The sequence below is a fragment of the Zosterops lateralis genome, assembly GCF_965231275.1.
Source record: "Zosterops lateralis genome assembly, chromosome: 9".
Lineage (NCBI taxonomy): Eukaryota > Metazoa > Chordata > Aves > Passeriformes > Zosteropidae > Zosterops > Zosterops lateralis.
In genome coordinates this window covers 30,028,179-30,053,603 of record NC_139769.1, presented here as the reverse complement: position 1 = coordinate 30,053,603, position 25,425 = coordinate 30,028,179, and the positions used below count along the sequence as shown (strand labels likewise).

General features: G+C 41.4%; 1 protein-coding gene across 2 annotated transcripts in view; it reads right to left on the bottom strand.

The window, feature by feature from the left end:
* The window catches only part of DNM3 (dynamin 3), a gene marked incomplete at both ends in the record, with an annotated part of 168,274 nt that overhangs the window by 19,381 nt on the left and 123,468 nt on the right, over positions 1-25,425 (bottom strand). For both annotated transcript variants that reach the window (XM_083867687.1, XM_083867688.1), the window contains 2 exons: positions 477-703; positions 4,775-4,939. In XM_083867687.1, the coding sequence (XP_083723813.1) occupies positions 477-703; positions 4,775-4,939 (392 nt within the window). The remainder of the gene's footprint in view (positions 1-476; positions 704-4,774; positions 4,940-25,425) is intronic.

Below are 25,425 nucleotides of genomic sequence, written 5' to 3'. Positions count from 1 at the left end.
TGGCATTTTCCTTTGCTGTCAGTGTCAGAGGATCACATACAATTAAGTCTCATGTGTTTCCCACTGACCACATACAAGCAAAGAGGTAAATATAATGAATTTTATTATTTAAGTTCTAATAATGTTTGGTTAAGTGGAATTTCTAGGACACGGAGCCTGAGATGCTGGATAATTATAACAGCTTGTGAAAGGAGGCCAAGTGGATACACAACTGGGGTGACAGAAGCAGCTGCTATTTGAAGCATCAGAGAAGCTGTAAGTTCACTGGATGGTCTTTTGCAAGGCAAATATCCTGTCTGGTGCTCATATAAACATACTCACAGAATAGGTATATATGGGAAAATGTTTTGATTTTCCTCACGGATGTCATTAAGACCTGGAGGAGTGTCTTCTCAAAAAGACAGGCAGAGAGGGAGCTCCCGATGCTGACTACATCTGCCTGTCCTGAATTTCACGGCAGATTTGAGGCTCCTCACCTGCGTGCCTGCTGAAGCCATGAGTCATCTACAGGAGGGGGAGCAGGGGTGGAGACAGTGCTGGTGCTGATGTCCCCGATAATGGCCAGGGCCTCCTTCAGGGCCTGGTACATGCGCAGGGTCTCGTCCCTCCGCTGTGCCTGCTCTGCTGACTCCTCCATCAGAGTGTTCTGGTCCTCAGAGGAATACAAGTGAGCCAGCAGCTCTGCGTTGATAAATTCTTTTACCTATTTCATCAGACAAAAAAAAAAAGAAAAAAAAAATCAAATCCACCAAACAAATAAACAGAAATCTCTAGGGAAAATACAATCCTGAACAAATACAGGGAGAAGTCAATGGAAGCAGGAGATTTAGGGTTTCTCTTACTACCTCGCACCAGTTCTACTGCAATTCTGCATCTCTAGGGTGACACCTCTGCTTACTTACAGTTCATTTCAAACAGGTTTCCCAACAGCTCCCAGGGGCCAGCTGGCATTATGGGCCATTTCCAAAGGGCTGACTAGGAAGTAAATGGCAGTACCATCAGATATAAATTCCCCAGGGAATGAGAATTTTCAGGCTTTATGACGTACCTGTCAATTACTTTCTTAACAACAATTTACCCTACTGTAGACAGTGTCTTTCATTTCCAGCAAGTCTGTCAGATTCTAAATAACCCATCCATACACATTCAAACTGAAGGAAGAAGTCTCCAAGTAATCTAATTTACTATATTGATTTCCTGCTATACCTGCCCTGGTTATGGAAACCTGGGCCACATTATGAGACATAAAAAGATAGAGAGAGGTACTCTGATTAAATATTTACTGTGGTAAATAGACCAACTGCTGACCTACTAAATCTTTGCATTTAAGTCTTTTGTTGCTGTTCTAATCTATTTCTCATCTGGTGCTTTGCTCCATATAGCTTTTTTGAGCTGGAGGTACTGATGATGATACATTCCCAGTATTCTGATTCCATAAACCTGAGCTCCGTTTGCACGTGCGTTTGCACTGGTTTTGTGATTTAAATCCTGACAGTGAAACTAAGGCAATGCTTGTGTTTAGATGAGGTCAGTGAGAGCAGTCAGGCAGTGCAGGCATGAGACCCCTTCTGGTCACCAGCAACAAGCCGGCAGCCAGGACAGACCTCACAGGGAAACAAAACCATATTGCCTGGGCCTGGCTGTCATTTCCCATTCACATATGACAGGAGACGCACAAATTCTTAGCAAAGCCTACAAAACTTTTCCATGAGTTTCATGCTGTTTTCCAGTAGATGGTACTGATCAAGAGCCAGAGTACACTACTTTCCTCGTGATTGCCAAAAACTCCACATTAAAAACAGATATCATAGTTAAACAGCATTCTGCTCAATGAAATGAGCATTTTAATGGCATCACTTCAAAAAAAGAAGTCCTAAAATTAGATTAAGGCCAGAGCTGATTGTAAACGCATTGTTAAACCACAAATATTTGTTGGAAAAAAATCAGCCTGTGACAATTACCATGAGAGGTCCCTGTCTGTCATGGGCAGAGGATTCGATTAAATCCCTGAACTCCTCTGGAAAGGGAAGACTGCTGTGTTAGGATGGCTCTTGGATCAGCCTCCTGCCCTCCTGTGCTGTACTAGACAGAGGAAGATCTTCCACTAGAGCCACTTTCTCCAGCTTGGGAATGGAAGGGGAAGTGATGTTTACTCATGTTTGCTCCTTTCTGGAAAGCAGACTCACAGGAATGGTATAAAATATTTTCCTTCACAGACATCAGGCCTGCAGTCAAAGCTGAACTGTAGCAAGCATCCAAATGCCAATGCCCCAAAAGTGCCCTGGCACTCTGAAATGGGGTAAGGTGGGCTTGGAACCTCATCAGTGGGAAGACAACACATGGTACTGCCTCAGATGCAAACACAACCCATTCATTGACCTGCAGTTTGGCAGTAACAAGTCCTCTGGAGTGGAGTTTTTCCCCTTTAGCTGAGATCACTATCAGCACTGTTTATGGAGCATACTCTGACTACTCTGAAGACCACCCCTCTTGTATAACCCTAGATACCAAGGCACCATGAAATACAAATTTGTGTATGTGTGTTTTGTTTGGGCATGTTTGGATTGGTAATGGTAACTTCAATGCAGTTCTGTGTGGTAAATCTATTTTCTTTTAAGGTAATCAACATCCACCCTAGGGGAAGAACAAGGGATGCACTTCCAATACAATAATCTAGGCTTAGGCCCCAAAATATGCTCAGGGACAGCATCAAATTATTTTCTGTACACTGAGTTTGAATCCGATACTTTCCTTGAATTGTAAGTATTTGTTTATGGGCCCACAAAATGGAAAGGAAGTTCTAGGAAAACTTCTGAGGTAGCAATTGTCATTGAAACCAATTCCTTGGGATCGATCTGTTTCCAGAGTTTTAGAGGCAGCATGATGGGGCAGCAGAAAATACAGAATATGTTCATTAAGGGGGAGGGAGGATGTTTTCACTTAACTCCTGGTGGATGGGTTGGACTTCTGCATACTCCAAGGAACACATACAACTTAACAGGACCCACCTTCCATCACAGCTCCACTCCTTTCCAGATCTTTGCACAGCCTTTTGGCAGGGCTCAGCACTCTTGATTCAACCATTTATTTCTCTTTTCAATAGCTCTGATTTTTTAAAATTGCCATTTGACCTGTTGTTTTCAATATGGTATTTTACTGCCTATGCTGTGCAGAAACAAATTCATTAATGCCTGTAGTGTCACTCTTCACAGTTCTTTAAAATGTTTTGATTCTCTGCCACAAATTTAAACTCTAGTATGGAGGTGCAGACCTCAGCTCACCAGGAAGCCCAAATGCATCTCAGGACTATGAGGTCAGCTGAAAGGTAGCTGATATTTTAAATGTGTGGTTTCTGTGTGCCAGCCTGGCAGGCTTTACCAACAGCTGATGAGACTGAAAGCACAGAATCTTACAGTAATCTACTTCTGAGGGATGCACACACTTCAGAGACCCCTAAACGATTCCAGATGAGGAGGTGAGTGGCAGAAAATTTAATGTAAGCTTTCAAAAGCAACTGCTCGCTGAGCTCTGCTGTTTAAGAAATGAAAGCTAAACCCCAGCCTTTCCAAGGGCACTGGAGATAGGCTAAGTCAAAGCAGCGAGCTTTCTAGCAATGATCTGGAAAGAGCAGCGAGGACACACACTCAACTTATGAAGTCTACAGGATGGCTGATTTCCAGAAAAAAGGGGCAGTTCTATTGTTCCCATGTTTTTTTGTAAAAACACACCCATGACTAAAGCATTACTTGGATCCCGACTCCCCTAAACCTGAAGAAATTAATAAAAAATCTCTTGCCCTTGTGCAAAAATTCTGCTCATATTAAACGTACCAGGAAATCCCACTGAAATTTCCTGTCCAACCACCTAACTCTTAAGTGCAACACAAATTCCACAGGGCTAATGAAATCCATCAGATGAAGGCTAGAGGTGGCTCTGAGTCAAAAGTGAATGCTACTTTCTAATCACATTTGCCTCACAGCATATTGCACTTGTAAAGGCTGATTGGTTTGATGACCTCTCAGAAATGGTGCTGCTCAGAACTAGCAGGGGCTGTGCTTCCTATTAGTGATTTATATGGCAGCAGTGGCACTAATATCAAACTTAATTTTTCAACAAGGTCCATTCAGAACTCTGCCAGGATGTGAAGGCTGATATCCCACTGCAGTGGAAAAACAACAGTATCTCAAAGTTGCTTTTTTAACCAAATAATCTTCAGATCTAAGAAAGACACACACAATAAATCAACCAACCACATCTGCTTATCTAAACAACAGTGTCCAGAGCTTCCAGATTTATTCCTTGAAAATAGTAACCTGAAAATATAAAGAAACCCAAACAAAATAAGAACTGCTTTATGAACCTGTGACAAAGGCCTGCAGATTGAAAATCAAGGAAGCACAACTCTGCTCTGCTGCTCTCACAGGCTGCCCACATGAGCTCCCAATTCCTTTTCCTGCTATATCAAAAGCAAGACATCAAATAAAAACCAAAACAAAACCACCCCCACCTTGATTTACTTTTAAATAGTAACTTATGGTCTGATTAAGATGTAAATTAATTCAGTCTTTAGGATTTTGGGATAAGCACTCAAAGCAATGTGTCAGCCTTTGAGAAAGCTGCAGAACTTCCAAGTACTGTGGAATATTGGAATATTTTGTCTAAGAGTGTGACATTTATTCTTCTCTTTAATACCTGCTGTATTCCAGAAGTGTGTTTGAGAGTGAGAGGTTTGACAGACACATCAAACTAATTTAGAACTGTGGCTGCTACTTACATTATTGATCATGAGGTGCATGATTGTTTTCGGTATCAAATCTCGGACACACTTGTTAATAATAGACATGTAGGAGTCCACAAGATTTCGAATTGTCTCCACCTGTCTTTCTAGCTGGGGGTCCATTGAAAAATTATCTGCTTGGCCATTCTCTTCAGTTTCAGTCTACAAAGAAGAAAAAGAGAAAAAGCCTTTCAGATTGCAGTAAACTTGAAATATATTGGGAGGAAAACCCTTGGACTTAAACTGTAGTTATCCAGCAACATAACTCATACAAAGACTATCCACAGGTTCAAATAGGAAGTCTTGGCCTGTTTAATATCAGTGTTCAGCATCATGAAATTTAAAGTTTAATGCCAAATGAGACCTTTTGGACAAAGTACATTTATGTATTTCCACACAAGTTTGTAATTTTATGTTGAAGAAAGTTCTAGGATGAAGATGCACAGTGGTAAATGTCACACCAAGAAATTATCTCAGATCATTTACTACAATCTTATTATCAAATCTTTTACCATTCACATTCAGCCAGCTGGACTCACGCAAGAAAGTAGCACCATAAGTCTGGATTCTCAATTTCACCCTTCTGTGAGTTAAACCCACCCTTGTTATTTAAGGCTGACTAATTTGTGATAAATTTTGCAGTTGAGTCTCAGACTTGTGAGAAGTGAATAAAACCCATATAAACAAAGGGTTTATAAAAGATAACAGCAAAAGCATCATTGCTTCCAATGCTCAAGGCTGGATTATATAATTCAGGTCTCTTTTTCATTGGACAGAAAAAACGTTCTTTGTATGTAAACAGTTGACCTAATTAAATACCAGGAACTTTAACTGGAAGGCAAAAGGCCTATACTTTCCTTCAGTCTGGACTATATAAATATAGGAAAACCTTTTTTTTTTTAAATAGTAACCTTTTGGTGAAAATCAAACTATGGTCTGAGGCTCAAAGGTGCCAAAATAATGGAATTTCTACCCAGAGAATACAAAGAACAACATGCCCCGAACTCTGATATAATACTTCTCCCTGAAAACCACCGCCAGAGCATTATTAGCACCAACTATAAAATCTACATCTGTTCTGTTGGTACCTAGAAGCATCAAATCAAAGAATCATAAAGTGCTTTGGGTTGGAAGGGACCTTGCAGCCCATCTCGTTCCAAACCCCCTCCCAGGCAGGGACACGTCCCACCACACCAGGCTGCTCAATGCCCATCCAACCTGGCCTTGGACATGAAGAACACAAAGAAACACAAAGCATTTGCAAAAACTGAAGAAGCCAATAAGGAGAATGAGTTATGTATCAGCCAGAGCCCTGCCAGCACAGCTCCATTTACAACAGCTTTTAGCTAAAATTGGCACATGGCTGGTGCTTAAAGATTTCTGGAGCAGCTGAGATCAGTATCAAACCCACCAGTGAAAGGCCATTAGTGCTGAATATGCAAACATGTCACCAAAGATGCTTCTCCCTGCATGCAACTGGGCCAAGAAGGGATTCCTAGGTTCATGCCCTAGCGCAGGGTCTGCTGCTGCTCACACAGTATTGCCAGGTAAAACATTTGTAACCTTTTAAACTACAGCTTGGTCAGTCCAGTCTAAATGAAATGGTGTGTTTGTGATGTGTTAAGTTAAAATTTTGTTAAGAAATAAAACCCAGTGTACCATTTAGAAACAAAGCTGAGTGTTTGTAAAAGAACTTTCTAGAGTATGGGTGAATTACTGGAAAAGCAGCTGATTTTTAAAAATAATTAGCAGTGCTTCCTAAAAATCTTGTGACTGTGGAGGACACTGAAAGAGCTCTTGATGAAAACAGGGTTTTCAATGCTGTAACATTGGTAGACATTACCTTATAAACCTTAATCTTTTTGTAATAAACTGCGTATAGTCAAAAGTCACAGTGCAACGACTATTTTCCTGAGCTTCCATGTCTAAAAAAACCCCCTAATGATAATTTTCCCTGTGAAATACCAAACAAATAAAAAAATCATACAACTATCATATATCTGCACATTTTAGCCAAGTAACTGCAGACCAAAAATGTCCCCTTCCTCCTCCCCTGTATTTGACATCTATTTTCTTTCTTTTCTTCTTTGCTGTCTATATAAAGTGCAGTTTGGTAATGTATTTTTCCCTCTTATTTTTTTTTTCCACTCTTTAAATTACAGATTGCAGTAAGATTCCTAACTGGCTAAGCAGCAAAGTGACAGATGTTTATCATTATCCTCATCAAGAAAATGTAAAGTAAAAATAGTAATTTGTCTCTGATTTTTAAGGCAAAGGGTAATAGTCTCTTGTTTGAAACTGTAACAGAACTGACTTCATACTGTTGATTTATTTTCTCTGAAATCAAAAAAGAGCAATCTTTCATGACTTTACAGTAATTTATTATGAAAGCTTCTGGCCATAGTATTGCTAATGATTTGATGTCTCAACTGAAGGCTTTTCATGCCAGAAACCATCTTGTTTGCATTGCATCATGCAGATGGAAATGTGCTTCCAGCAGATTTCTGTGCCCTCCAGGACACCTCCAAGCATTAGAAAGCTTTCTTTGCTCAGCTGCCTCTGCTCTGTGCCAGCAGCAGTAGCCAGAAATGAGGTTCCCTGGTAAGGCTGGGCATCACAAGTGTCAGAGATGCCCTGTTCCACCTCCAGGCCATTCTTTCACAGCAGCTCTTGTCTCTCTCTGAGCCCCACAGTGACTCCACCTTCAGTGCAAGTCATCCCTTGTTACCCCAGCCTTTAGAGGGGCAACACGTTGAGACGTGGGAGTGGACCTTCACAGAGGACAGCAGGCAGCAGCTTGGTGAAACATGGAAAAGCTCTTTATTATCTGACTCCAAAGGCTTATATACATTTTGTACAGAGGGCCAAGATTGGCCCAAGGAGGTTACAACCTCCTGACTCCATTGGTCAATATGACCATCAGTCAAGTTCTCTCTCAGAGAACAAGAATGCAAAACATAGAGATAAATTCTAAGAATATAATATTGTTTACATGAAGCAGCGTGAGAAGCTGCTGCAAAAACTCAAATACTTGAAGGCAAGAAATTTAGAGACGACAATCCCTCAGCCCAAGCCCCTGTCATTCTTTCTTGCAGCAAGGTTCCTGCAATGAAAAGTCTGCTCGATGAATAAACCCAGAGCAGAACACGGGAGCAAACCCCCCCCAGCTCTCTGACCACTGTTAACAGAGTGGCCAAGCTGAGCAGGAAGAGAACAAAGAAGGTGCTAACAGGTTTTCATGCCTCCTCTCCCAGCAGCCCCAGGGCTTTCAGCTCCTCATCCCCAAGCCAGAACTCACAAGTTCCAACATCAAGTGTTAAGTGACAGCACATGAATCTGGACTAAGTTTTGAGGCAGTTGACTCTTGCTTAATACTGCTATTAATTGCTGACAGGAATGGAATGATACTACTTCAAAAGAAAGCAAACGCAATTACTTTAGGGGGTTCTGTAAACCTCCAACAAAGAAGCTAAGGAAGAAGCTAAAGTGCTAAAAAACAGGTATAGGAAATTACTTCATCTGGGAAAGCTCTAAATTAGAGTATGTGATGTAAACACACCTTGGCTACAAAGAAGCAACAGGTGAAAAAAAACACAGATGAAGAGAAGGTAAGGTGGGAGCCAGGGTGGTGCTTCCATACTCTTCCACACACGTACAGAAATCCTTCCCTTCTGCTCCCTGCACTTCAGAAGATGAAAAATATTGATCCCCTGCATTCTTCTGTGGGTCTCACCTGTATTTCAGAAGGTGCTCTGTGATCCCTGCATAAAAAGGTGCTACTGAAATCCAAGGTATATCACTGCTACTCTGCAACTTCCCTGCATTTAGACACCTTCCCTACTAAGAACGTGTTAAGGATTAACTAATGTGTCATAGAAGAGCAGACTAAAATCCTGTGAAATCCAAAGCACTTAAGTTTGTGGGAATTTTACTGCTGGCTGCAGTGAGACTAGGATTTCATAATTTCTACCAGGAAAGTTATTAATCTTCTGAAGATTGTAAACTCTTTGCTGCAAGAGGAATGATTTAGTGTGGTACTGGGGATGCAGGCATGAGGAACTGCATGCAGTCCAAAAGAAAGGAGTAATATCTTATGATATCAGGGTAATTTTTCTGATTGTAGAAATTATAAGCGAGTTCAAGAATGTCCCAAGGAAACTTAATGAAAAATGATTCCTTTTGAAATTCACAGTAAAACTGGGTAACACACTGAAAACAGTCCTGAGCTGGCCACACAGAGAGATACTTCTAATTTCCATGATTTCATTACATTCAGGGCAGCTGCCAGCATATTTAAGAATGTCTTGTATAACATTCCTGATGTCAGTTCCAAGAAGGAGCATTTGACTAGCATTTTCATTAGAGAAGTGTATCAACCAATCTTCTGTAATCAAAAAGGCATTCTATTAACAGTGATCAAGAGGAAGCAGACTGGAAGGTGACTGACTCAAGGGTAAAAATCAGAGCAGCAGCAAAGCAATGCTCTGTACAGTAAGAAATATGTCCATGGCTGCAGTAAGAAATTGCTCATTTAAAAGGTGCTTTCAGCTCTTTTATTTACAGTTCCAAGTTTATAACAACAACGACCACCTGAGAATTAACTATGCCAGCCAGATTGTATTTATGCTTTAATTCACAGCTGCTGAAAATACGTATAAAATCTATTTTATGTATCCCTGTCCAAGTAAGTTTTTTTCTTTATGCACCAACTCTCAGCACACTGCAGTTGTCCTAAACCCCCCTGCTTTTCCCTAAATCTTTACAATTGATTCTCTCTTCATTGCAGTTTGATGCTGGATATGTAATTTAGCTAAGATCCTCTCAGCTGTACATAGTGTGCCTTTTGCCAGAAGACTGCTGAAACCACATGATGGCTTCACACAGAGAGGTTTTCTTACTGGAAGGAACCACAAGTAAATGACAATACATTACTTTTGTGTATTTACAACAAAGCAAGCAGCAGAAAAAGAACACTTCCCGAGTAGCTTGGAAGCCATCCTTTTCCCTCACAGAGGGTGACTTTACCACTCTCTTCCATGCTTTCAGCACGTCCTGACTTTGTACTGCCGTTCCCTTTACTGAGCCACCCACAGGCTGCCCCTTTCAGCTGCTACGCCTTCATTAGCAGCCTTGAACTGCTCTAAGCAGAGGTTATGATCTGGCTTTCCCTCACACACAGCATCTCTCTCACTTCATAGCCCTCAGAAGAATGATATACCCCAGTGCAATTTGGTTCACAAGTATTTCACTCTTTGGATTAGCTTAAACAATCATTTACTCTGATTCTTCTCTGTGGTTACAGACATTGCCCAGCACAGACCATTAGCCAAATCCTCCTGCTGAATCCACACACTGCTCCCCAGGTACCTGCATGGCTTTAACCATCCCAAACACTCAGAATCTGTCAGGCTCTCTCCCTGTCTTATTCCATAAAGAAGCTGATTTGGCACTGTGAGACTGAGAGGAATGATGTATTACCAGAACTCCAAGAAATCCGGACTTAATTTCATCTCGTAGTTCTTAACAGGTTGATAACTAATCATGGCAAATCAATCCAATCTCTTTTTAGAGCAGGGACTCAGATACCACACACATTTCAGACTTCAGTAAAGCATTCTGACACAATCTCAAGTGACATTTTCATTAATGGAAGTGTGCTTTCCCTGCAGTTACTGGTTGGATGCCCATTGCCATAGAAAAGCTGTCAATGGCTCACTGGCAAACTGGAGAGCTCTATCAAGGAGACTTTCATATGGGCTGTGGTTTATAATGTGCTTATTAAAGTCTTAATGCTCAGGATGGTGGGTTATAGGCTGGGTTTATCACATATACAGATGAGAAGACACTGGAAGGGAATGTGAACAAGTTAGATGACAGGACTAGAGTTCACAATGACCTAGAGAAACAGGTTCAAAATCAAGAGGAATTCATAATTAATAAAAAGTATTTGACTTCACAGATTGTCCTGAGTTGGAAGGGACCCGCAGGGATCATCAAGTCCAACTCCTGGCACAGGACACCCCAAGAATCCCACCATGGGGTTCCTTAGTCAGGAATAAATAATTTACAAACACAGAGTGTGAAAATGGCCACTTAAGGAGCAGTTCAGCAGAAAAGGAGCTGTGTCCACAGTGCAATATAAACAGAGCTTGAGTCAGTAAAGTCTTGTTATTATGAAATCAGTCCAAGAATTGTGAATCCAGTACTGGTTATCACACCACCAAAAACTGAAGGAACATTTTTAGTGTATTCACAGGAAGCCATTGAAGATGGTTCAGGGTTCTGTAAAATATTACCTGAAGGGAAAAGGTAAAATAGATTGGGACTGATGAGTTCAAAAGAAATAGCTTGTGGAAGGGTAGAGATGAGCATCTTTGCAGACAGCAAAAGTTGTCAAATAAATATTTGGAAAGTGTTATATGGTAAGAACAGTGAAGCACAGAAATAGATGGACTAGGAGAGCTGCAAATCTCTTCCAAGGATTAGAGCAGCATCCCTCAGAAAAGACCTAGGTACAGAGATCTTTCCTTGAAAAAAAAGAAATAGGCAACCTCTCACATCCCTTCCATCCAGTGGGTGCTACTGGGTGCAAAATGGTGTGAAATTACCAACAAAACTGTAACGAGAGGAGGGATTTCTGAAAATACAAAAAAGTTAATTTAAAATTACAGTATCTTGTACTTGTTGTTCTATGCAAAAATCAAGTAAAACATAAAACCTAACTGTGAATAGCTTTCTCCCCTCAAAGAATTCTGCACTCCAATTTCACCATTTGCTGCCATCTATGTCTCTCACACAAAGGACTTTTACATAACCCTCCCCGCACTGCAAGTTTTGACTGGGGGCCAACAGCTGCTTCATGCCTTTCAGAACAGACTGCTGGACAAGCAAAAACAGAAAGAGGCTGGCATAAGGAAAACAGCACCTTTGTTTATAAAACAAATACTACTTTGGAATTTGCAAACTTTTCAGTCAAAGAATTTCCTTGTCATAACAACATATGAAGTGCCCCATATTTATAAGAGCACACTAGAAAAAAAAAGAAATCTAGGATATGAGATCCTATTGGCATGGTATTTGCTATTATTTCAGCATTGAAGGATGTCAGTGAATATTGGGAAGTTGCAAACGTGGTGAGTTACCCTGGAATTCAAGTCATGATGATGATGATGACTCCAAGTGTAACGATCGGGCCAGATGATGTTCAGGCTGAAATTTATTGTGGATTTGTTACCAAATGCATGAAGCACATTCCCAGAGACAGCAGCCTGATCCAGCAATGGCCATTAACTGTGAGGGGAATAGGATCATTCGCTGTGAAAGGAGGCAATCAATGGGTGGAGGCATCAACCGGACATGTGAGGATTAAAGGATTAAAGCTACTGGCTGTGGTATGCAGTCCCCTAAGAACCCAAACAAATACAAGTCCCAGAGTTTCTACCAAAGATGATGAAAACAGAAAGCAAGAAAATTAGTCATCTGCGAGGTTGAACAGGGAAGTATTAACACGAAGACTGAAATCACACCTTACCTCTCTTCTCTGTTATTTACCTCCCTTACTTAACAGTAACCATGCCAGAGACAGTCACTAACAAAATTCTCCTTATTACAGCAACAGTACACAAGACTCAGCTGAAGGAATCCTTAAGGAATGAGGAATTTTCTTATTTTTGAGATTAAAATGGGGCAAGTAAGTTCTCAGTGCACAGATGGGCAGAGTGAAATGCTTAGCCTGAGATTACATGTTTAAAGTGCAGCTTACAACTTAACATGTCTGTCTATAAGAGTTGCACTTTTTTCACCAAATGTGATCACTTCAGCGGTAGGTGCCCAGAATAATGAATTAAAATCATAATTCTGTTTGAAATGAATCCTGTACTGAACTCCTATTCCATGGTCCCTCCGCATTTGTTCCAGCTGAGGTGGTAACTTCTGGGTCCTCAGCAGCCTGATTGAAGTAAGTGTGACTAGAGGAGGAGGAGGATTGGGAGGAGGAGGGCAGGAGATCCGTGTGCAGATCCGTGTGCATTCCGGGAGGGATGGGCTCGGAGGGGCCTTACACTGGGGGAGCTCTGTACAGCATCCAGTGCTGGCCTCTATAAATTACAACCTTGTCTTTTATTTTTGCTTCATCTATACTATAACTCTGCTCTTTTCTGTAATTAATGGTTTTTAGGAAAATATTCTGAAATTCTCCCCTGATAAGCACCTAGACAAACTTGATGTTTCCTCTCTGAGACACAAAAGAGGACGTTAAACTCTTTTCACCCCCACATCCTTCGAGCCATGAGAAGTACCAGATCCATCTCTGCTGGGCCAGACTAAGCCCTGGTTCACCACAAACTCAGTGCAGCACCGACAAATGATCTCCATAGTAAATGATGCAAATAAGAAATGTCAGCATGTTCCAAAATTCCTCACTTAATCTTATTGCCAGTTGTATAGTCTGGATAATCAGTAAATAAATCCCTCTAACTTTGCTCAAACCCTTAGGGGCTGAATACACAGAGAGCACTTTTTAATTCATTCTCATTAACCTTCCCAGCTCTAAACAAAGTAATTTCCTACTTTTCCTAGTGTCTGAATTTTCCACTGGCCTCTGCAACACCTGATTTAGCAGCAATGATTTCTCACTTGTGATTTCTCTTTCGAAATGGCATTGTTCTTTTTCCTCACATATATGCTCGCTGGAATAGCACAAATCAGCAAGATTTAAAACCTCCCATTCTCAAGTTTGCAGCCCCTAAAGGGAAATTGCAGTCGTGATGCCAAGGAACACAGTCGTACGTTATTTGGCTTTTCCTCAGCCAGGCTGACAGCAGAGGGGGAGGAAGGGAAGGGGAAGGGAGAGGAAGATGGCATTTTAATAGCACCCACACTGGTTTCACACAGTTGGATCCCTGTGCTCCAGAGCAACACCATTTCCGTTCCCCTTTGCTCCCATTCAGCCAGCACTGCTCAGCCAGGCTCTATGGGAAGGGTACTCAATCTTGTTTTCCCAGCATGGACCACATTGTAGTACAGAAATCTGTCTTGTGGACAACCCCCTAGCCCACCTTTTACCCTAGATTTTGACAACCCATTACCAATTCAAGCCTTGCACATCCCAGATGTGACTGAATGAGCCATCATTCCTGCCAGGACAAGATGGATTATCCCTCCACCTCTTGGACCAGTTCTCATAGTCTCTGTAGTACCCACAGTAATTGCCTATCTGAAAAAAAATTAGTAAGAAAGAGGAATGTATTTAATCTAATTTAGTAAGTGGACACACAAGAACCATCAGCATCTTATGTTGATAAATCTGCCTTTCCCAGATGTTAATCATATCCCAAACATAGCTTGGCCGGAGTTCTCATCAAAACATTTCGTTTGATAGTTCAGGTCCTAAGATTCAAAGTTCTCTTCCACTTCACTGAATTTTCCACAAGCCCTCTGTCAGGGCTTATAGAAAAAAATTCTGTCAGGAACTCTTACCCCAGCAGAGCACCAATGATCACCATCTCCATGCTCTCCATTTAAGGTCCCCTTTAAAGCTGCAAGCAAAAATGGGACCTGCAACATTCCTGTAGCAAAAAAGCCCCAAAGCAGAGCAGAGGAGGGATTTGAAACATTGAGCACTTTACTGAAATGTAACAAATTTTGCTAAACAAAGGAGAATCATCCATAGAGGAGCATTTTGGATTGATGCCACAAAAACAGAAATTGAAAAGTATTGGGTAAAATTATTTTCAGGATAAGCAATGAGTTCTGAGCAACTACGCTGTACTTAATATTTATGACATGGCTTCCATTTTGTGTAACTATGACAAACCCCTTCTATGTATTCTATAGAAGCAGTAGAAAATGAAAGAAATTTTTTTTCCTCCTAAAAATAAATTTTATTTAAGAGAAGGTGAGAATTTGGTAAGTTAATACACATGTCTGTAAGCAACAAACATAAACACTTCATGTTATAAGACCACATTCCCGTTGGCACAAACCACAATGAAACTATAAAGTTTAAAGCTTAAATCATTCTGACTTCCTCTCTGTGGGGAAGGTAAAGGGCATCAGTGATTAGGACTGTGACCATATGAAGTTTACCTTTGCAGTTAAAATTACCTGGCTTTGCTGTTGCCACAAAAAACCTTAGCTTGGCACTTCAATCAGTTATTTCTGTAATTTAACTTTTTTTTATGACCTATGGTGTTTTCAGTTCAAAAGGATTTATTGCTTTTCCCCCTTCTGTCACTGATCAGCAGCAAAAGGTAAAGTCAAGACTCATGCTTCACAACAATGCCAAGGAAACCCTGTCCTCGTGGCAGCATCATGAGGAGCAGTAGCTCACACACACAGTCCTGAGGATTACAGCTGCTTATGTCAAGAAGAAAAAAACTGCCACCCCCATGAGGGCTCTCCCTCCCCTACTCCAGGGTTTGTGCCTGCTGAACAAAGCTGGGGGGAAGAGCTGTGGTTTAATGTATTATCCCAAGGACTGAATGTCTCACAGTGGAGCTACAGACACAGAATTTCCCTCTTCTTCCCCTTGGTTCTAAATGTTTTCTCCAATGAAATTACAGGGAGACAGCTACATCCAAGGGCAGGCATGGAAGTTGAACCCATGGCCTTCTGGCTTGGAGGTGAGACTATTCCTAACTGAGCCAAAGTGACACATACATAATATGCTTTCAAGGTTTTTAGAGAGCTCTGTCATGATTTAAAAACACTAAGTCTTTGTGCTACAAACCACAGGGCAGGAAAGAGCTGGGGCTCCCTTTTTACTGCTAATTTTAACCGACTAATTGTTTATAATCTCCTGCAAAATACATAAAGCCTTATTCTGCCTTATGCTAAGAGAGAGAACAGCCTTTCAAAACTGATTCTTAATTATACTATTCCCCTGCTAGATGGGATGGAGGCAGGTTCCAAAATTGTGTCAGAGTATATGAAGTGATAAAATGAGGATGGGGGAGCTATTTTTAAACATACTCAAAGACTTTGAGGTCAAAATCCCTAAATTGATAGCCTGATGGCTGTATTAAAACTCATGGACTATTAAGACCTTGCTGGCAAGACTCGCGTATCATTTCATTGGAGACACCCTCTGTCTTCAGAGCCGTGTGCTCCCTAGCAGTCTGCCAGACTGGGGCGTCCCAGGGAGCCACCTTTAAGCACAGGTTATTTCCCTACTGTAGACAGGCATTGGGGAGATAAAGGGGATGAGACACTTCCAGCCCAGCACATTCCCTCCTCCTCTTTTTTCCCAAGACATTCTGCAAGTGAGAGGCTTGCCTTTCCAGATGGCCAGGAAGCGAGCAGGTTAGAGAGAGCTGGAGAAATCTTAGGCAAAAGCGCATAATTGCTCCTTACTCTGCCTAGTCTGGAAACCCAAAACAGCCTCAGGCATGGTGATATTTGCTCAGCACAGTCATGATTCCCATCTGAAGAGGGCAGCTGGGCACCTGCTGCCCTGGAACACTCAGGTTTAAACAACAGTCTGATGTCCTCTCCTACAGCTTCTTCCCCATCACAGGAAAAGGACTCCAGAACAAGTCCTGAAATACATTTTTGACTGTTTGGAAAATCCAGACTTGTACCAAAAGTTGTTCTACTCGTGGAAATAAACCATGCACAGGCATCACCTGGGAAAGACTGGCCCTGCCTCTGCCCCCACAAGCTCCCCAGCACTGAGAGTACCGCTCCTAATCCCAGGTTTGACTCATGATGAGTAAAAGCTGTCACCTGCTATACACACATTGGTTTCTTTCAGTAATGATCAATATATACACCATTCTTTTTCATAGGGAAAAGGCCACACAATTCTCACTCTTTGGACTCTTTCCCCCACCCACATTCTGCATCACCTTTAGTGTATCTTACTCTAGAGGCCAAGCAAGTGGCAGCAAAGGCTTTAGGGCTCTGAAGACACTTCAAAATTATTTGCACCATTTGCATTGTTCATTTCCTAACTGAGGTATGGTTTTATGGGAAGCTGCTGCACAGAAAGGAGCTGCTATTTTGGAAATGACCAGATGCAGGTTAGAAACACCAGAGGAAGACAACAGACTCTAATGCTGTTTTCAGGTGAGGGGATTTATTTGTCCAATTTTTGCAATTGCATTTACCTGAGCATCATTTAAACCTACATTTTTTTCCAGTTGGATTTCCATGCAGTGATGCATAACATAAAATACTAACGAACTGCATTTGGCCCAAGTTAAAGCAAAAACTAGTCAAAACAAAACTCAAATACTTTTCTTGATTGCATATGGATTTTTTAAGCCATAAAACCATGTAACAAGCACAAAACAAAAGCCTTGTATAAAAAAGGTTTAGTACAAAAAAGGCCAAGTGAGCAGCTGAAAAAAAACAGTGTTCTTAGTTCTGTTAGTAATTAATGTACACTCATGTTTCAATCAAATGGAGTCACTGGAATGGCTTGTGCATTTTATCTACCAGAAGATCACAATACACTTACTATCATGAGAGGGTTTCCCACTTGGAGCAATGCTGGATGGATCCATGTTCCTACTTAGGCATTTTGCACACATTTCATATTTTTACAAATTCATGGTATTAGTCCATCCTGTAAGCATTAAAATCTAATTCTTTCAGAAATTCCCTGTGTCAGTCTGAAAATCTTTACCATTATAGGAGAATGTGGTGAGTTCAGGGACACTTTCCCTCCTTGAGGTCACGAGCTGTCGTTCCCGGATGGATACACATCCCCATTACTTACATGAGAACTGCTCCTTTCAGGAATTGGGCTCAATCCATCCCCAACCACAGTCACCAGGAATCCCCTTCCCAGTATCCACTGGCATTTACTTGAGACTCCAACTGCTTTCTTTGATTTCTGGAGTGGCAGAATCAGTTTTAATGCTTTTCCTACAGGTGTCCTTCACGAGTTTGATTTTCAGGCACAAAGAATTCCTTAACTCCACCCTGCACCACAAATCATCCTTCAGCAACATCCTGTACTCCTGCATCCCACTCTGCTCCCAGAAAAACCCCTGCCAGAATTCCCACCGAGTTTAACAGCCCTGTCCTATTCCCCCCAACTCCTAACTGAGGTTAATTTCTTTTCTCCAAGTATAAACAGAAACCAGCAGGTAAAAAAGTTTTGTCTAATGTGGCACTAAGGCTGTGGAATTTACTCCCATGTGAGAATGGCACAATAAAGTCATTTGTTTAAAAGTAAATTGAAAACATTCCAGTCTTCTCAGGCTTACAACTATTAACTTTGGTTTCTGCACAGCACTGTAGAATGTCTGGCATCAAAGACACTTTGTACATTGCACTGAACTTGCACTGGACACTGTTAGTGAACCATTAATCACAGCAAACAAAGATCCCATGCAAACACAGAAATTACTGATTTTTCACATGTTCAGCAAGGCCTAGCAAAGGTTAATACCACAGCTGCTGGATACTGCACGTTTTGAGGCATGAAGTGTTGACAAGGCATCTGAGAGCATGCAGGTTTTTCAACTGATAATTATATATTCCACATTAAACAATTCTTATTTGTGCCTAATGGTGTCTAGAACGAGACAGACACCTACCTCAACATGAACTAGCACAACTTCAATTCAGATACCTACAAAAGCATGTCCTTCTTTCACCCACACACAGATCCAATCTGTGAGTGCAGGGGCATGGGTTAGTGGCAAGAAAATCTATGAGGATGTGATCCAAGGTTCACAGGAAGCACTGCTGAAGGAACTGAGGGCCTATGGAAACAGGCACTGAGAGATCAACTCGCCTGAGGAAATGTGGAAGAGGAATGGGAACTGAACCAGTAGAAAAATTAAAGAATCTGAAAACAAAAACCACTGAGTGGCCAGGGAAGCAGCAAAGGAAGCACAGAAGAAAGACCATGGTCTGGAATCACAGGCTGTGTTTCAGGGTGCAGCTCACTGATAATGTCAAAGGAAAAATTTCTGTGTCACAGCAGAGTGAGTTACTGGCACTCCCAGGCAGTTCTCTGTCATCTAGAGCAGGGCAGGGGTAAACCTGAGCCATCAGCCTTGAAGCTTCTTTCTATCTGACAGGACGATTTCCATTGAGTTCCACAGACCACACTTTCACAGACAAAATTCTCGCACCAGCTTTCTCAGGTGAGAGAAACCTTACTGCAAAATCATCATTCTGTCCTAACCAGGGCAGGAGGCGGGAATAGAAGCAGTGAGGGAATAAACTGCTATCTTCAAAAAAACAAACCAAACCAAACCAAACCAAACCAAACCAACAACAACAACAACAACAACAACAACAACAACAACAACAACAACAGAAGCTATGGAGAATCCCCTGAAATTTTCCTGTATATCCACCCATATCCAGATATCAGCTCCCAGTAATGCAGCAGCTCCTGCTACTGCCCATGGAGTGGGTGCAGAATCACAGCATGAAGGCACCAGCATAGTACTTGGTTCTGTGGAACAGCAAGTGCAGCATCCAGACTCAACAAGATGAGAAGAAAATTGATGCAAGTACAGGCTTGTTAGTCAAACCATAACTATATGCAGGCCTTTTCAACATGCTTCTAAAGAGAAACCTTAAATAAAATTTAACAAAGAAAAATAAAGATGGCAGAGCATGCCAAACTCAGTAAGTTAACTGATTTTTCTGACTAAAGAAAACTTGACAGATCTTTGGTTCAGCAAAGTGATACCCTGAGGACACTGGCAAATAAGCTTAGAAAGATGAGTAATAATGAAAGAATAGTGCAGTAAAACAACTCTCTAACAGATAAATAAGTTATAATGTGGAAAGAAGAACTAGCAGCCTTGAAGGATTTAATCATCAAAGTGTTGAATGGATATAAAATAGCATAAACTTGCCAGTTAAATTTGATTCTGCCCATTAGACAGAATTGCGAGATAGTGTCAACACAATGGGAGACTGAACACTGTCCTGGAAGACACGGATAACTTCAAGGATTGGAAAAACAGAAACAGGATCAAATCATAGCTATATGCTGACAGACCAATGGCAGCTGCTGCACGGGACGGGGAGCTCATCAACTGGCAATAAAAATGGAAAGGAAAGGCCAGGCACATCCAACTGAGCATCGGATGACTCCAAGACACTGCTATGTTGTGACCATGGAAGGAGCACACTGCTGGTGGTCTCTGTTCTGAGCAATGCATGGCCAGTAGAGGCAACACTGTTTTCTACAGGACTGAAGGAGGAGGCCAGGAGACTTCTGGTGACAGATAAACACTAGACACTTCCCCTATTCCCAGGGCTGATGCACTATTTCCTTAAGAATCAAATGAAACTGCATATTGAGAACAAGAGTATTTTATTTTCATTGCACTGAAACTGCTTTTCAGCCTCCCCTGGGTAGAGCAGTGCAGCCTCTGAGAGCCCCGGACAGTTAAATTGGAGTAACTCTGCCTCTTATATGAACTATATGGCCCTCTTCCTTCCTCCTCCACAAGATCCTTGTCCATGTTCCAAACCATACTCCCCTGCCTTCAAGCTGGAAAGGGCTCTGCAGCAGCTCTCATGTTAAGCTGAGGAGGAAAGGGAGGAAACAGGGAAGGGATTTGGACAGTGCTCTCTAAAAACTCCCGTGCACTCGCTGATCCACCCAAAGCTGCTTCTGCTGCTTAGTGTAGCTGGAAAAAGAGGAAATGTGGCCTTTGGAGAAGACTTCTCTCAGGCTATTGGGCAAGGAGATTATTGTTTGAGCACTTTCTTCCTGTGGCTGGAGAAGCAGTGCATATTCCACAGGTGTGTGCATAGCAATTTAGGGAGCCAGGTCAGACTAGAGTAGAGCAGCAGTGTAAGGAAATCATTCCTGCCTTTTGAAGCAGGATTTTCCCATTGCTGTCTCCAAACCAGAGGATCAGTCCTCTGAGTTTTCACCTTATGAGAGAAGAGCAGGCGGCTGAAAAGGCAGGTAAATAGCTGACTAGAGATCTTCATGCTCCCATGGGCTGCTGGTTACAGCTCCCATGTAATGGAGGAGGAAAGGAAAAACTTTATCCAAGACCCTAAAATTAACATTTAAAGTGATGAAAGCAAGTTGGACTGGACTATCAGTACTAAGGACATTTGAGACAGTGACCATGTCTGAGACTGATCTCATCTAACAGAAGGTTGCTTTAGATTTATTGGAGGGTCAAATGACAGACTTGAGGATCTGCTACTCCAGCTAAAACCCCATATCCATCTCATGAAAAGTTTTGGGGTGTTTATCAGAAGGGGAATGGTAGAAAGGGGTGAGAGAGAGTGAACTCCTTAAAATATAATTTGTTTTCTCCCTACATTCCCTTCATAAGAAAAAAACAAAAAGGAGTTCATCTTAAATTGCAAGCATACAGACAAGCTCTCTCAGCCTCAGAAGTTCATCCTACATGTTGATTAATGATCAAACTGCTACAGCTTTAGCATGAAAAACGGGCTAGCCTTCAACTGTAGATTGCCTGTAGCTAATGATGCAGTGGAATGAACATTCTCATTTCAGCAAAGCCATTCCTGTTCCTGTAAAAATAAAGAAATGCAATCTTGGTTATGAAAAAGACTCATCGAATTCTGCATACTTCTTGGATTAGAATAATGCCCTGCATCTTAAATACAGACCTGTAAATACAGAGTGTGTTACCTGGGAAATCAGACTCCCATATGATTACACACATGTACACACAGAGTATAAATATCAGAGGTGAGGCCAGGGAATGCAGGAGAAGTTGGTAAGCATAGCCTAGAACACGTATGGGCACATTACTGAGTTAGTAGATTTAACATAGCTCCTGTCTCAGGCTCAAAAGTGTAAAATGTAATAAAAAAACCCCACAAGGAAGTGCAGTGGGCTGCACAACATCTGCCTGGTGAGGTGGCTGACACAGGCACAACTTGCCCGGAGATCTTGTGGTTCAGCCCCTGGCGCCATCAGTTGGGCTTGAACTCAAAAGCTGTGGAGGGAGGTAATTAAAAGTGACTCTGCAGCACTGCTGCAGCCACTGAAAGAGAGTGGGAAAGGATTCAGGCGTATGCAAGGGAAGGGATGTGTCTCTCCAGCTCTAGTGATTTCCATTATGGAAACACAGCACTTAACAGCTTTTAACCTTTATGCCGCTGAAGTCAACTATCAACATTCTTTAAAATTTTGTTTTCATTTCAGCACATGAAATGCAAACTCCAGTTTCAGTAATGTCAACAGCACGTTCTTCCTTAAACCACAAGGAAGGTGCAGAGTTGAAAAAGCAGCACAAGGTAGAAAGTTGAGAAGTGGAATTCCACACACACAGTGATCGCCACCAGCACGTCTGCTGGCCAGAAGAGTGATTTTCAAGACTATGGAACTCAGAGACAGTGTGAGGGAAAGCCAGGAGGTTCAAACCATCCTCCTGGCTGCAGGAACAACTATTAAAAGAAATTAAGAGAAAAGTCAGACCCCAGAAAGAGCACAAGACACTGTGTTCCAACTCTAACCAGCTGAAGGAAAGTTTATATAAAAACAATCACTTTGTTAGTGACTCATAAGGAAAGAATCCCTGAGCTTTCTTCAGGGAAACCCCAGTAAATAACATGTCTAAAACACATTAAGATGGTGCTGTCTGTTCTGTTACAATATTCAGTCCACATGATAAAACCTTTGGCAGAAGAACAGCCTACTGAGCACAGATCCTATTGGGAAACCCAAAAAGAACTGCTGTGGCTGCTTGCTAAGTCTGCCTCATATTCCAGCTCTTGTGTGACATGTCTAATGCAAACTGGGAGAAAGTGGGAAAAAAATGCTTTTTGTTACAGGTCCTCTGTTGACTACATGCAGGTGCACTCTCAACATAAAGAAATGCCTGGATTTCAATGCATTCTGCAGGTTTGAAACTAAATGTTACATTCAAATATCAAATATGTCACCACATCCAAAGACACAGAGTGGAAAGGTCGCTGCATCTCTCTCTGGAGCATCTTATCAGACACACAGCAGGCTGGGCAAAGAACAGTCCTCTGCCCAAAGAAGGGATGGATGTACTCTGCAATGCAGAACTTCTTTGGCTACAAGGAAGTTCTTTCCTCTAATTTTCTTTTTTTTTTTTTTTTTTTTTTTTTCCTATTTCTTTTTTTTTCTTTTTTTTTTTTCTTTTTTTAAATTAGCACAAAATTTTGGAAGTAGGTTATGTGTTTTTTAAGCATACCTTCCACCAAGAGACTTTAAACTCAGTAAATTCACAAAAATATGAGAAATCACAGTGGTTTCCCAACAATTGACCAGATTTGAACGCTGTGATGTCTAAACTTGGAGTGAGTGGGAAATTACAGGTAGGAATATTAACAGAGATTATGTTCTGTAGCAAAACCACTTAGTTTTGCAGATATCCAAGAGGATTGAGTGTGAACAATTTAGCAATTTTATCTCACTCTCTGATGAGCTTTTAGTCTAAGCATGAATGTGGACATTTTATTTTGCACTGGAAACCTCCTCTGACCAAAGTTATACCTTTACATGCTGATTAGAACATGTTTTAGTTTTTTCTGAGCTGCTGTGGAGCCATAGTAGACTCCAGAAACTTTCCAGGATATAGTAAGAAAATTGTCAAAAAAAAAAAAAAATAAATAAAATAGAAGGTTGAAAGCATTGAATAGTGATTCCCAAGGAGCTGAAAAGTTACCATAGCAAAGCAGTGTTTTTACCCAAATGCTCAGTAACAAAAACAGTAGCATCTTCAATATCTGAACTGTAATTTTCCATTTCCAGTTGGGGGTTGAACTGGGAAGAAATGAAAATCCTTCAGGTATTTTTGACTCTAGCTTAATGTTCATGTCCATATGATGAAACATGTTTTATAAAAAGCCATGAAACATCATTCTAAAGGCCACCAATACTGAAGAAGCAGGAGCAGCTGAAAATAAGATATAAGGAACTCCTTTAAAAAGTGAGAATCTTTAAGGTCAAGTAAATCATTCTAACATCCCAAATGGAAGATTCAACTAAAAGAAGCATAGACAGGAAGACTTTGCCTGAAAAAAAAACCTGAAAAAAAACTTAGCAATGCATGAGAGAGGAACAGGTCATACTGAAAGCCTCACTAGAGAAAAGATGTGTATTTAAGTACTCCATTGAAAATTTGACTTTCCTTGCTTTACTGCTCAAAGACAATTACCTCAGGACCTGGCACTTCTAGGGAGACTGCGTCAATGAAGAGACAGTGATGCAGTTCACAGCCAGGAGATCCAGACTTGGAAGGAATAATCACTGATTATTCTAAACACAGGCTCTTAAAAATGCCATTCCCCAGTAGGAAGCCATCAGAAAAGACCAGAATTTTGATGTTGATGGTTATATACACTAAAGGAAGCCATTCAGTGTGCCTGAAAAAATATCTTAACAAGGGTCTTGGAAAATACACACTCAGTCCTGGGTACACAGAAGCAGGGAGAACTTCATATCCATGCCTACATCTAGGACACTTCACGAGGATTATTAATGTTTTATCACTTGAACAACTGACCCAATACATGCTTTTGAGCAATTTTCAATCATACTCTAAGCTGAGGTGGTTCCACCATGTAAGGATGGACACTCAAATCAACACGTGTCAAATTTCAGAGAAGAATTGAAGAGGATCTGGGAAATAATCAGAACAGGAGGATTAATCCCCTTTATATTTAAAAGTCAGGCAGAAAGAAATTCCTGCATACTCAAAAGATGTTGGAGTGAGGTATTTTTAAAGAACAAGTGTCCTTTGCTAGGCAGACCAGTGCCAAACAGGTAGTGTGCCCCCAAAACCCTGTTTCTAGAAGCACTCTAGTGCTAGTGACAAACCTTTAACAAACAACACTGTCCTGCAGTAATTCATTGATTCTCTCATGTCATTCTTGGACTGCCAGGAACCATGTTCTTACGCCCAGTTTGTAAAATGGGATCCTGGTCTGTAACTGCAACTTCTAGACAAATAGTATCTATTCCCAATATTAAAACCAGCTGCTAGAAAGGCATCATGCTGGGGCTTACAAAAGAAACTGTACAAAGAAGAGGGAGCTCAATAAAAGAAATGGAACATGGGGCAGAAATCACAGCCCCAGTGAGACAAAGACAGGACTGGTTTTACTAAAGGAGAATTTTATTTTAGCAGAACACTAATCAGACTGCAAAACACACTGGAAAAACCTAAACAGTCCCCTAAGTGATGCAACACTAAGGGCAACACCCTCAGTCACAACAGGTGAAATTCTCACTCTCTGGAAGTGATGCCATTAACTTCCCCATGCCCATCTTCCAGCCTGTCCATGACCCAGACTGGCTGAAATGAAACCATTTCCGAGCACATGCATTCACTCTTCACATTAAGAGGTATTTTCTGCAGAGCAGTGTATAACAAAGAGGGAGCTGATATTTTCAAACTATAAAGACAACTGAAGGTGAAGTTTCCTAAAGGAAGAGCCTTGATTATCACCACAGCAAGAACAACACGGTGTTAAGGACTGCAGACAGTGCTGCATTTCGCTCTCACGAGAGACATCATCACCTATGTCAAAGCCCTCAGCTGAGGAACAGCAAGGGACTCTGCCCATAGAGCTCCTTGGTGCACAGAGCTGACAAGAACACATCTCTGGGGTGTTTGCAGCCACATCTTAGGGCACAGATCTGAAAGAGAAGCTGAGCTTTTTGAGGATGCCTGCCCTGTATGCAGCTGCAGAAGTGGATA